The sequence below is a fragment of the Papio anubis genome, chromosome 13 (assembly GCF_008728515.1).
Source record: "Papio anubis isolate 15944 chromosome 13, Panubis1.0, whole genome shotgun sequence".
Taxonomy (NCBI): Eukaryota; Metazoa; Chordata; class Mammalia; order Primates; family Cercopithecidae; genus Papio; species Papio anubis.
Genome location: NC_044988.1, coordinates 103293416 through 103305421, shown reverse-complemented (window position 1 = coordinate 103305421; position 12006 = coordinate 103293416). Strand labels below are relative to the sequence as shown.

The following is a 12006-nucleotide window of genomic DNA, read 5'->3' as shown; positions in this document are numbered from 1 at the left end:
CAGAGTTTTGCTCTGGTTGCCCAGGCTGAAGTACAGTGGTGCAATCTCGGCTCACTGTAACCTCCACCTCCTGGATTCAAGTGATTCTCTCACCTCAGCCTCCCAAGCAGCTGGGATTACAGGCACCTACCATCACACCTGGCTAATTCTTTGTATTTTTAGTAGAGGCAGGGTTTCCCTATGTCGGCCAGGCTGGTCTCGAACTCCTGACTTCAGGTGATCCGCCCACCTCGGCCTCCCAAAGTGGTGGGATTACAGGTGGGAGGCACCGCTCCCAGACAAAGGTTCCATTTGAGATGTTCTTATGGGTCCTGTGTACCAATGAAACTACTGACACCGGCCAGGCACGGGGTCTCCTCCTATCTCCTTGCTCGTGCCCTGCAATCACTAACTTCTTCCCTGCTGCGAACCCTGCTGCCGTGGGGCACTGGTGTGTCACGGAGTCACTGCGGAGCAGGCACGTGGATCTGCTGGTCTTGTAATAATGGGTGAGGAAACAGATTCTACCCCTACAGTTCGAAACAGCTTTGATGCCCATGACAGAAGATTCATGACAAATTCAGGTTCATCCACCCAACCTTTAACATTAAAAGGCTGATAAACAGGGCCGGGTGCAGTGACTCACGCCTGTAATCCCAGCACTTGGGAGGCCGAGGCAGGTGGATCACGAGGTCAGGAGATCGAGACCATCCTGGCTAACACAGTGAAACCCCATCTCTACTAAAAATAGAAAAAATTAGCTGGGCATGGTGGCAAGCGCCTGTAGTTCCAGCTACTCAGGAGGCTGAGGCAGGAGAATGGTGTGAACCCAGGAGGTGGAGCTTGCAGTAAGCTGAGATGGCGCCACTGCACTCCAGGCTGGGTGACAGAGCGAGACTCTGTCTCAAAAAAAAAGGTGTTAAATGGTTCTGTGCAAGAAGGCTCACACCAGCTCATTCTTTTAGCAAAAAAACTGTGCTACATCCGTAAAACACTACACTACGCAGCTGCAAAAAAGGACACATCTCTGAAAATCGGCATATGGATAAATCTCAAAAACATGCTGAAAAAAGAAGGCAGACAAAAGAATACTTCACATAGGTTCTCTTTATAAGACCACTCTAATCTATTGTCACAGAAAGCAGATTAATAGTTTACTGGTGAGCAGGGAAAGGAGGTTGACTTCGGAGAGGCACAAAGAAACCTTCTAGAAGGGTGGAAATGGGCTGGGCGCGGTGACTCACACCTGTAATCTCAGCACTTTGGGAGGCCAAGGCGGGTGGATCACCTGAGGTTGGAAGTTTGAGACCAGCCTGGCCAACACGGTGAAACCCTGTCTCTACTAAAAATGCAAAAATTAGCCAGGTGTGGTGGTGGGCACCTGTAATCCCAGCTACCAGCCTAGCCAACACGGTGAAACCCTGTCTCTACTAAAAATGCAAAAATTAGCCAGGTGTGGTGGTGGGTGCCTGTAATCCCAACTACTCAGAAGACTGAGGCAGGAGAATCGCTCGAACTCGGTAGTCGGAGGTTGCAGTGAGCCAAGATCGCACCACTGCACTCCAGCCTGGGCAACAGAGTGAGACTCCATCTCAAAAAAAGATAAAAGAAAGAAACAGTGGAAATGTTTTATATCTTGATTGGGGGTGTTCAGGGTTATACAATTGTCAAAACTCATCAACCTATATTTAAAATGGATTCATTTTACTGTATATAAGTTGTAGCTTAACAAAGTTGACTTTTCTTGTATTTTATTTTTTCAAGAAGGCTCTCCCTCTCACTCCAGCACACAACAGACTGGAGTGCTTTGGTGTGATCACAGCTCACTGCAGCCTCAAACTACTGGGCTGAAGCAATCTTCCCACCTCTACCTTCCGAGTAGCTGGGACCACAGGCACTCGCCATCACACCTGGATAATTTGTTTTAGTTTTTTGTAGAGACAGGGTCTCACTTTGTTGCCCAGGCTGGTGTCAGACTCCTGGCCTCAAGCAGTCCTCCTACCTTGGCCTCCTAAATGCTGGGACAGGCACACACCACTGTGCCTGGCCTAAAGTTGAGTTTAAAAGAAAAAAATACATTTAAAAAAAAGAGAAGGCCAACTGCAGTGGCTCACGCCTGTAATCCCAGAACTTTCTGAGGCTGAAGCAGGAGGATCACGAGGTCTGTAGCTTGAGACCAACCTGGCCAACGTGGTGAAATCCCGTCTCCACTAAAAATAAAAAAATTAGCTAAGCGTGGTGGCACATGCCTGTAATCCCAGCTACTTGGGAGGCTGAGGCAGGATGATCACTTGAACCCGGGAGGTGGAGGTTGCAGTAAGCTGAGATTGCACCACTGCACTCCAGCCTGGGCAACAGAGCGAGACTCCGTCTCAAAAAAAAAATGCATATATATGTTTATATGTAAAAATGCATACATATATGCTTATATGTAAAAACACATACATATATATGCATACATGTAAAACATACATATATGCATGTATTTAAACACATACATGTATGCATGTATTTAAAACACACACATGTATGCATGTATGTAAAACAAACATGTATGCATGCGTGTGAAACGCATGTGTGCTTGCGTGTGAAAACACATGCGTGTGTGCATCTGTGTAAAAATGCGTGCGTGTGTGCATGCGTGTAAAAATACATGCATATATGCGTGCATGTAAAAATACATACATATATGTATATATATGGTCATGAGGACTGTGCAGCCTGATCACTATACCGGGTGTGCCTGAGTCCAAAGCCTATGATCTTGACGGCAAGAAAACGATGATGTAAAGGGGCTACAGGATTTAATGAGGGCCCCAATAGCAAATACGCAAAATAGGCACATGGAGAAAAGACTGGAAGAAAAGAGGCTAAAATGCCTTCAAGGTCAGGCTGACGGGAGATGGATGTGATTCTCTTTATTGTTCTATTATGTTTTTATTTCAATCATAATAAGGGGAATTCTAACTTTTAAAAATGCTTTACTACGTTAATAGCTAAACATGGGAAATGACCCAAATACTCAGCAACAAAGGATCCGTTTAAAAGCGTGTGTGGCACGTCCATCCAGCAGAGCAGGGCGTGATTTCGTCCTCTTCCCGAAAAGGCCCAAAGAGAGAGGTGGAACTGCTGTGGGATTTTTTGAGGACGGGCTTCCCGGGAATTTTCCATTTCTGCTTTTCTTATTTTTCAATGTTATCTTACTACCTGGGTGACGTGTCACGAGTTCAGGTTATTTCTACCATCAGAGCCTGGGGTGGAGGATACAGACCTCGCCCACTGCAGCTGCCCACAGCGCCCCGCCCGGCCCCTCCTGCCTCCTTCGTCCCGCACATCCGCTGCTGCCCTGACACACCGCGATTCCCTGGTGCCAGGGAGAGCCAGGGCAGAGGTGGCCCTGAGACGCCACGCAACAGGGAGAGCTAGAGCATAAGGCGGAGCGAGGTGCGCATTCGCTGTGACCTGGCGAGCGGCTTCACCTCTCTGGGCCTCGGTTTCCACCCCGCGGGAGCGGGTACGACGGGGCCTGCGCGCATTGCCGCAGTCACGCCTGCAAGACCCGGGCCGGGTGAGCAGCTCCCGGCGCTCCGCGAGGACCCCGGACTATCTGGCAGGGGCTCCGCCCTGGGACCCCCATCCTGTCTCGGGGGCGGGACCTTCGGGTGCGCACGCGGTGCGGGCCGCGTCCTGGGAAGCCGGGTCCGCATCCGAGCATCAGGACAGCGTGCGGCCGCCTCATTGGCCGGCGCGGCTCTGCAGGGCCATCCCGCAGCCAATCGCGGCCGAGGGGCGCGGCCTGGCCGGTGGAGCTGCGGCCCCGGTGCGGCTGCTCCAGTCTGAGCGCCCTCCGCTCACCCGGAGAGAGACCCGGCCATGCAGGAGCCGCTGCTGGGAGCCGAGGGCCCGGACTACGACACCTTCCCCGAGAAGCCGCCCCCGTCTCCAGAGGACAGGGCGCGGGTCGGGTGAGAGTCGCTGGGTTGGGGACTGGGGGTGGGGCCTGGGGGTGGCTCTGGTTCCCTCCAGCCGGCGGCACGCTCCCACCCTGGGCCTCCCCTGACCTAGTCGCCACCGAGGGGCCATCTGGCTCCCTTCTGTCCCGGACACGCTACTCCTATTTAAGGAACCGGTCCCTCTAAGGGAAGGAACGATCCACGGGAGTACCGGGCCCAGCCCCCTACTGCCACAGACAGGAAGACTGAGGCCCCAGCGAGCAAGGGGTCTGCCTGAGGTCACACAGCAAGCCTCCAGCCGCAGACCTGGGGGCAGAACCAGAGCCTCCTCTTCCGGAGAAAAGGCCCCAGTACCAGAGGCTCAGCCACTGCGATGAGCTAACAATGGCCTGAGAATTTCCCAGGGGAGCTGGGGCTCAGGCCCTGGGAACCTGAATGGCCTTGGACCCAGGCCTCCCCAGCACTGCCCGCTGAGCTGGGCAGCCACTGGGTTCAGAAAAGGCAATGGTTCCTGGAGGAGGGACTCAGAGACCCTGGTCCTTTTGTCCACCACCATCACCAGGGCCCTGCAGAACAAAAGGGTGTTCCTGGCCACCTTCGCCGCAGTGCTCGGCAATTTCAGCTTTGGGTATGCTCTGGTCTACACATCCCCTGTCATCCCAGCCCTGGAGCACTCCTTGGATCCCGACCTGCATCTGACCAAATCTCAGGCATCCTGGTTCGGGGTAAGGACCATCCTCAGAGGAGGGTGGGTGCAGGGAGCAGGGACCTGCTGAGCCTTGTCCCCAACTAGGGACCTCCCAAATTCTCCACCTTGGGAGCCCCTCCAGGGCCCTGGTCCCCCCGCCCCCAGCCATCCAGGCCACTGGTGGGTGGGGTAAAGCTACAGGATTTCTCTGAAATGAGGAACTGAAAGCCAGTGGAGAGGGTGAAGGAAGGAGCAGGTGGGGAGGTGGCTGTCAGGGTCTACACTAGGTGGGGTTGAGGCTTCCCCAGGTCCCCACACCCACAGTTGGCTGGATGGGGGCAAGGGTATCAGGTGTCAGCGGGGAGAGGCACTGGCTGGGGCAAGGAGGGTCTGCAGGACAGATTGTGGGCTGATGGAGAGGAAGATCCCAAAGTCCCAGAGTCTAGAATTACAATCTTAATAGCCTCAGATGTAGTTACAACATAGTAGTTAAGATAAGATTTACTGAGCACTTCCTATGTGCCAGGCACGTGTTGGGCACTGAACGTTCATTGACTCCCAGGGCCAACCCCACGAGGTAGCACTTGTGCTCTCCCCGTAAGACAGCCCAAGAAACTGAGGCTCAGACAGGCTGGCCAATGTGCCCAGGTCCCACTACCAGTTAGCAGAGTCCAGAGGGGGTCCCAGTTGCTGCTGTACAGGGAACTTAAGAACCTCCAAATTTTAAAGCCCAGGGCCTTCAAGTCACAGAATTCTCTTGTATTAAAATATTAGACATTTAAACATCAGGCTGGACAGAACCACTGTGTATATGTGGCAGTGCCTCTTCCTTAGAGCAGAACTCCCTGTTTGAACATCCCTAACAAATGGCTGTCCCTTGAAGACAGGAGGCTCCCTGCTTCAAGTGCTTGACTTGGTCAAGTGCTTGACCAGCTCCTGGGGTCGGCCTAGGGAAGAAGCTGTCCCTGGACTCTGATGAGAGTGGGGTGTGCAGTGCCCAGACATATCTGCCCTGCACCCCCTTCCCCTGCAGTCCGTGTTCACCTTGGGAGCAGCAGCCGGAGGCCTGAGTGCCATGATCCTTAATGACCTCCTGGGCCGGAAGCTGAGCATCATGTTCTCAGCTGTGCCGTCGGCGGCCGGCTACGCGCTCATGGCGGGTGCGCACGGCCTCTGGATGCTGCTGCTTGGAAGGACGCTGACGGGCTTCGCCGGGGGGCTCACAGCTGCCTGCATCCCGGTAAGGCCAGGCCTTCCCACCCAGGGGCCCCAGTGCCTCTGTATTGGTGCTGAGCCTCCATCTGACTAAGGCCTCCCGGCCTCCATGCCTTCTGGGCAATGAGAATTGTTTGCCTTCCCTGCGGATGCCCTCAGCTCACCCCCAGCAGGGCAGCTAATTTGGGGGAAATTGTCTCCAGGTCCCCGGCTGCCCCCACTCTGGACTTTCCAAGCCTTCTACCCCATTTCTTGACTGGTCAGATGTATTACTCAATTGGAGAAAATCCGCATTGAGCAATGGGTAGGAGAGGGAAGTCCCTGCCCGACACCCTCCCTGGGACCTTCTTATTTTATCCGGTACTCCACACGGGGCCTGGTGAGCCCAGCAGAGGAGACAGAACTCACTGGGAGGCATGGACTCACCTGCTCAGCCCTGGAGCCTGGGAGCCCTCGGGCCTCCCTCCCAGCATCATGCTGCTCATTTCCGAGCTAAGTCCTTCCACCCACCTCACAGTTAGGGAAACTGAGGACAGAGGGAGATCAGGCAGGCCGCCCAAGGTCCTGCAGTGAGTCATGACCAGAACACAGCCCCACCAGAAAGCCTCCACTTCCCACTTTCCGGGGTTCACAGGGGCCGCCCCTCCCATCTTGGCCGGGCCTAGGAACCCTCATTCTCAGCAAAAGCTGGTGCGGCGGCTGTGTCTTGCAGGTGTACGTGTCTGAGATTGCTCCCCCAGGCGTTCGTGGGGCTCTGGGGGCCACACCCCAGCTCATGGCAGTGTTCGGATCCCTGTCTCTCTACGCCCTTGGCAAGTATGGCCCTGCACTCCTGTGTGCAGGCTGGCGGGAGGGGTGGGTGCCGCCAAGGTAGACGTGGGTGGAAAGGGAATGATTTGCCCCAGAACAGATCCTGGGCTGAGAGGCAAGAGATCTGGCATCCCGGCGCCACTCAGCCAGCACCTTGCTGTGCACCTCCAGGCAGGGCCTGCCCCTCTAGCCACAGGCCCAGTCCCTAGCTGGGGCAGCCAGGGCTTCTCCTGGACCCACAGTCGCCAGACTGTATTTTAACGGCAGAAAGCTTCCATCAAATGCCATCTCAGATGGGAAGTCCAGATAGAAAAGAAATCACAGTGCATGCAGCTGCTCAGTTGAGGGGGCGTGGAGGTCTTGGGTGGAGGCCCAGGGCCTTGCCTGCCCAGCCTAGTCCTTCCTCATCCAGCCCTGGCCCTAAGACTTTCCAAGGACTTCCCACTATGTGCCAGGGGCTGAGCAATCCCTGCAGCCCCACCCTGCCTGGGGCAATCAGGGTAGGCTTCCTATAGGAGGTGGCCCTTGGACTAGACCTTAAAGGGCAGATGAGGTTATTCAGAGGCTCCAGAGGGAAAGGGCTCTGCCAGGCCTGGACCTGGCCCCTCACCCGCTCCTCGCCCCCAGGCCTCCTGCTGCCGTGGCGCTGGCTGGCTGTGGCCGGGGAGGCGCCCGTGCTCGTCATGATCCTGCTGCTCAGCTTCATGCCCAACTCGCCGCGCTTCCTGCTCTCTCGGGGCAGGGATGAGGAGGCCCTGCGGGCGCTGGCCTGGCTGCGCGGGACAGACGCTGACGTCCACTGGGAGTTCGAGCAGATCCAGGACAACGTCCGGAGACAGGTGCAGGAGGGTGTGCGCACAAGCCTAGCAGGCCTGCCTCCCACACTTCAGCTCTGTGTGGCCGTGGAGGCTTTTCCTGGAAGACAGGACCGCAGTAGTTCCCACTAATCCAAGTGCCTGGGTTGGGGTTGGGGGGCTGTCCCCAGAGCCTGGGTGGCCTGGTAAGCTGGTTCTTTCCTGGAGGAGGGAAAAAGGGGGTCTCCCACCCAACTCCTGGCAGTCCAGGGCAGGATGGCGCCTGCTGGAGAGGCTGGCCCAACGCCCTCAGTGGCGGCCTTGTGTTTCAGAGCAGCCGAGTGTCGTGGGCTGAGGCACGGGCCCCCCACGTGTGCCGGCCCATCGCCGTGGCCTTGCTGATGCGTCTCCTGCAGCAGCTGACAGGCATCACGCCCATCCTGGTCTACCTGCAGTCCATCTTCGACAGCACCGCTGTCCTGCTGGTGAGAGCCCAGCCCTGGCCGGCGCCCACCCACGGGGTCCCCTGGAGGCTGGCAGGGCAGGCCCGGCTTGGGAGGCAGGGCCTGCTCCTACATTTACCCAACCCCCGGCCTTGCCCACACCTGCTCTGTGCCAGGTGTCAGGGATGCCACAGCAAGATCTGAGATCTGGGCCATGTGGAGACAGTTCCTGTGCCTTCACCTCTTCTCAGAATGTTTTTAAGAAAAGCTTAAATGTTTTAAAATAAAATACTGGCATGATCCCATCACGAGACTGAGGCGGGCGGATCACTTAAGCCCAGGAGTTTGAGACGCCAGCGAGCCACGATCTCACCACTGCGCTGCATCCTGGTGACAGAGTGATACCCTGTCTCTAAATACATATAGAAATTTTTAAAGTTAAATAAAATACATGGGATTACAAAGGAAACCAGCTTCAGAGAAACGTGGACCCCTTGAGGTGATAGACCCCAGGTTCAGAGCCCTGTGGCATCTGCCACTTGATGAGGGAAGTCACTTTCCCCTCTGAACCTCAACTTCCTCCTCTGCAAGAAGAAGATAGCAGTGCGTCTCCGTAGGCCTGCCCCAAGGCTCAGAGTGAGATGAGATTTGGAGATTAGTAACAGCACGGTTTGGCAAGTCATCATTACGCCTGGATTCTGTGCCAGCTGAGGGTAGTGGTGGGCAGAGCAGATGTGTGCCTGCCCAGGAGGCCCCGTAGGCCTGGACAGTGTAGATGCCCAGCATGCTGCAGGCGCCAGACCACTCAGTTCTGTGCTGAGCTGCTGGCCTGAGCCCCTGCAGTGCCGGCAGGGACAAGCTGGGTCCTGGACGGGGATGGGAACAGCAGGCAAGTCCCTCAACCCTGGTGGCCTCCCTCCCCATAGCCCCCGAAGGATGACGCAGCCATCGTTGGGGCTGTGCGGCTCCTGTCTGTGCTGATCGCTGCCCTCACCATGGACCTCGCTGGCCGCAAGGTGCTGCTCTTCGTCTCAGGTAAGCACCCTGCAGCCAGCCCTCCTGCCCCACTCCTCCGCATGGCTCGGGGCTGGGCTGGGTGTGCAGGCCTGCCTCGGGGTGGGGCTGTGTGTCTGGGAACTGCAGGGCACCTGCCTCCGTAGCATCAGCGGGGCCCTGGCCCTGGCCAGTGGCTCCAGAAAGGTCCACTGGGGCTCCGAGTGGACACACTGGCTGTGACACTCCAGGGTGGGCATGGTGGGAGCCTGACACGTGGCTGGAGACAGAGCTTGCTGCCCTGCCAGGGGTCTCTAGTCCCAGACACGGGCTGGACCACGCAAGTATCAAGGGGCTGTGCAGAAAGAACTCTGAGAAAAACAGCTGGCTCAGAGGGTCCTGGCCCCACGAGGCCACCTGTCTGTCCACAGCGGCCATCATGTTTGCTGCCAACCTGACTCTGGGGCTGTACATCCACTTTGGCCCCAGGCCTCTGAGCCCCAACGGCACTGCGGGCCTGGAAAGTGAGTCCTGGGGGAACTTGGCGCAGCCCCTGGCAGCACCCGCTGGCTACCTCACCCTGGTGCCCCTGCTGGCCACCATGTTCTTCATTATGGGTAGGTGTGGCGGTGGCTCAGGGGGCAGGCTGTCTCGGGTGTTAAGGGATGGGTGATGTGTCTGGGGTGGCTGGAGAAGGGGGTCTCCAGCAGCTCAGTGGAGACAGACACAGCCGCCTCCAGTCGCCCCACAGGGCCTCAGCCTGCCTCCTCCTCCGAGCAGGCTACGCCATGGGCTGGGGCCCCATCACCTGGCTGCTCATGTCTGAGGTCCTGCCCCTGCGGGCCCGTGGCGTGGCCTCGGGGCTCTGCGTGCTGGCCAGCTGGCTCACCGCCTTCGTCCTCACCAAGTCCTTCCTGCCAGTGGTGGTGAGTGCTCAGCCCTGGGCCCCCAGGCCTTCTCTGACTGACCAGGACCCTTCTCAGTGCCAGGGGCTATGCTAAGGCCAGCTCTGTCAGGCCCCTAACTCTCAGTGATGCTAGGAGATGAGCACACACCCCCTGAATTCAGAGGCCCCAGAGTGGTCACGTGACAGTCCGACAAAGGCTCTTCATTACGAGAAACAGGAACGGGCTCGGGAGACTGTTCTGAGAAGTCAGGTTACCTCCCAGGCCAGGGCAGGACATGGCCCAGAACCCTGCCGGGAGCCCAGGAAGACCACCTCCCCACCGTGCCCCATCTCCTGCCCTCCTGGGCACTGGGTCTCAGCTGCACCCCCACAACACCCCCTTCCCCTCCCACACGCTCCCCCCAACCCCTCCCACTCCCCCGCCTCCTGATTCAAAACTACGGGCCCTGTGACCAGCCAGAATCCATGAGGCCCAGAGTAAGTTCCCATGAGGGAGAAGCTGGCTAAGGCAGCCCAGGCCAGCGCCTAACCTGTCCCCGCAGTGGTCCCCTCAGTGGGGTCGGGGGAGGGCAGGCAACCCAGAGTGAGTCCATCAGCTTAGAGGGTCCAAGAAGAACCTGCGTGCCTACCAGGCTGTGGGGCGGGCCTCCTGTAGGCTGCGGCGTGGAACAGCTGGGACGCCAGCGCTGGGTAAGGGGTGTGGAGGGGCTACCTGAGCTGAGGCCAGAGGGCCCAGCCTCTGAGGAAGGCTGAGGGGCAGACAGGATGCAGACTTCGAGGGCCACAAACAGGGGGCTAAAGCCTTCGGATTTGTCCTGGGGGCTGTGGGGGAGCCTTGGTGTGGGGGAGCTGTCTCTGAACACAGGAAGGACCAGATGAGGCCCCACACGGCTGGTTGCTACCAGCAGGGCCCATGAGCTCCTCCTGGGGCAGGAGGACCCTGGATCTTCTCCCTGTGACCCAGGCCCGCTCTCCACCCACAGAGCGCCTTCGGCCTCCAGGTGCCTTTCTTCTTCTTCGCGGCCATCTGCTTGGTGAGCCTGGTGTTCACAGGCTGCTGTGTGCCCGAGACCAAGGGACGGTCCCTGGAGCAGATCGAGTCCTTCTTCCGCACGGGGAGAAGGTCCTTCTTGCGCTAGGTCATGGTCCCCGCCTGGAGGGGGCCAAACCCCCAGTGGGTGGGCCTGTGTTGGCTGCAATCCTGCACCCTGGGACCAAGAGGCAGCAGTCATCCCTGCCACCAGCCAGAGCACAGGAAGAGCAGCGTGATGGGGCCTCAGCAGCGCGTGCCCCTGGCTCCGGACAGGTAGCACTGCTGTCCAGCTGCAGCCCCAGCTCAGGCGGCCCGCAGTGCTGCACGTAGCCATGGGCCGCAGGAGAGCACACAACCCTGCGTCCAGGGACACGGCCCTACTGGGTGACCTCAGACCTAGTCCTTTACCCTTGTGTGAAGGACACACCCCACAGAAGGCTACGGGGAGGACTGAGAGGACCGGGCTGGAGGCAGCCAAGTAACGTAGTCATATCATCGCGTTCTGATCTGGTGGCATCTGGCTGTGCAAGGAAGACCCGGCTCTGCCCCCCCAAGTCTTGTGGACACCACAGGGAACATCCTGGACTTCAAAAGCCAGGGCAGGCCAGGCGCAGTGGCTCATGCCTGTAATCCCAGCACTTTTGGAGGCCGAAGCAGGCGGATTACCCGAGGCCAGGAGTTCAAGACCAGCCTGGCCAACATGGTAAAACCCCGTCTCTACTAACAAATACAAAAAAGCCAGGTGTGGTGGCGTACACCTGTAGTTCCAGCTGCTTGGGAGGCTGAGGCAGAATTGCTTGAACCCGGGAGGTGGAGGCTGCAATGAGCTGAGATCATGCCATTGCACTCCAGCCTGGGCAACGGGAGTGAAACTCCGTTCCCCCTGCCCCCGCTTCAAAAAAAAAAAAAGCCAGGGCAAAGGACCTGGCGTGGCCACTTCGTCCTGCCCCAGCCCAACCTCTGGGAACAGGCAGCTCCTATCCGCAAACTGTGTTCACCCTTTTATAAAAATAAAGGAACTGGGCCTGTAGCCCTAGCAAGGAAAGAGTGGGGTCTACTCCAGGAGGGGAGCCCCCACAGCAGCCAGGCTAGACCCGAACCAGCCAAGGTTGCCAGGGCCACTGACTGCTGATCCACAGCCAAGCAAGGCAGGGAAGAGGCTGCTGTGAGGGGAAGTCCACAGCGAGGCCC

General features: G+C 57.8%; 1 protein-coding gene across 6 annotated transcripts; it reads left to right on the top strand.

Annotated features, from left to right (window-relative positions):
- Positions 1 to 3758: 3758 nt before the first annotated feature.
- On the top strand, positions 3759 to 11860 carry SLC2A6 (solute carrier family 2 member 6). Of its 6 annotated transcripts, none has more exons than XM_003911137.4 (10): positions 3759 to 3944; positions 4495 to 4657; positions 5654 to 5860; positions 6548 to 6647; positions 7273 to 7484; positions 7772 to 7924; positions 8809 to 8917; positions 9307 to 9492; positions 9656 to 9801; positions 10766 to 11860. In XM_003911137.4, the coding sequence occupies exons 1-10, from the start codon at positions 3853 to 3855 to the stop codon at positions 10919 to 10921; spliced, it is 1524 nt and encodes a 507-aa protein (XP_003911186.1). In that variant the 5' UTR covers positions 3759 to 3852; the 3' UTR covers positions 10922 to 11860. The 6 variants fall into 6 exon arrangements, with proteins under 6 accessions (XP_003911186.1, XP_021782774.1, XP_003911187.1 ...); XM_021927082.2 differs by having other exon boundaries at positions 9184 to 9492; XM_021927081.2 differs by having other exon boundaries at positions 3764 to 3944; positions 5615 to 5860; positions 9184 to 9492.
- The last annotated feature ends 146 nt before the right edge of the window (positions 11861 to 12006 follow it).

Bases quoted from the DNA above. Each gene is read 5' to 3' on its own strand.
- SLC2A6 (XM_021927081.2), top strand. From the start codon at position 3,853: ATGCAGGAGCCGCTGCTGGGAGCCGAGGGCCCGGACTACGACACCTTC. The intron at 6,648-7,272 runs GCAAGTATGGCC...CCTCGCCCCCAG, and splicing joins CCTGTCTCTCTACGCCCTTG to GCCTCCTGCTGCCGTGGCGC. The intron at 9,493-9,655 runs GTAGGTGTGGCG...TCCTCCGAGCAG, and splicing joins CACCATGTTCTTCATTATGG to GCTACGCCATGGGCTGGGGC.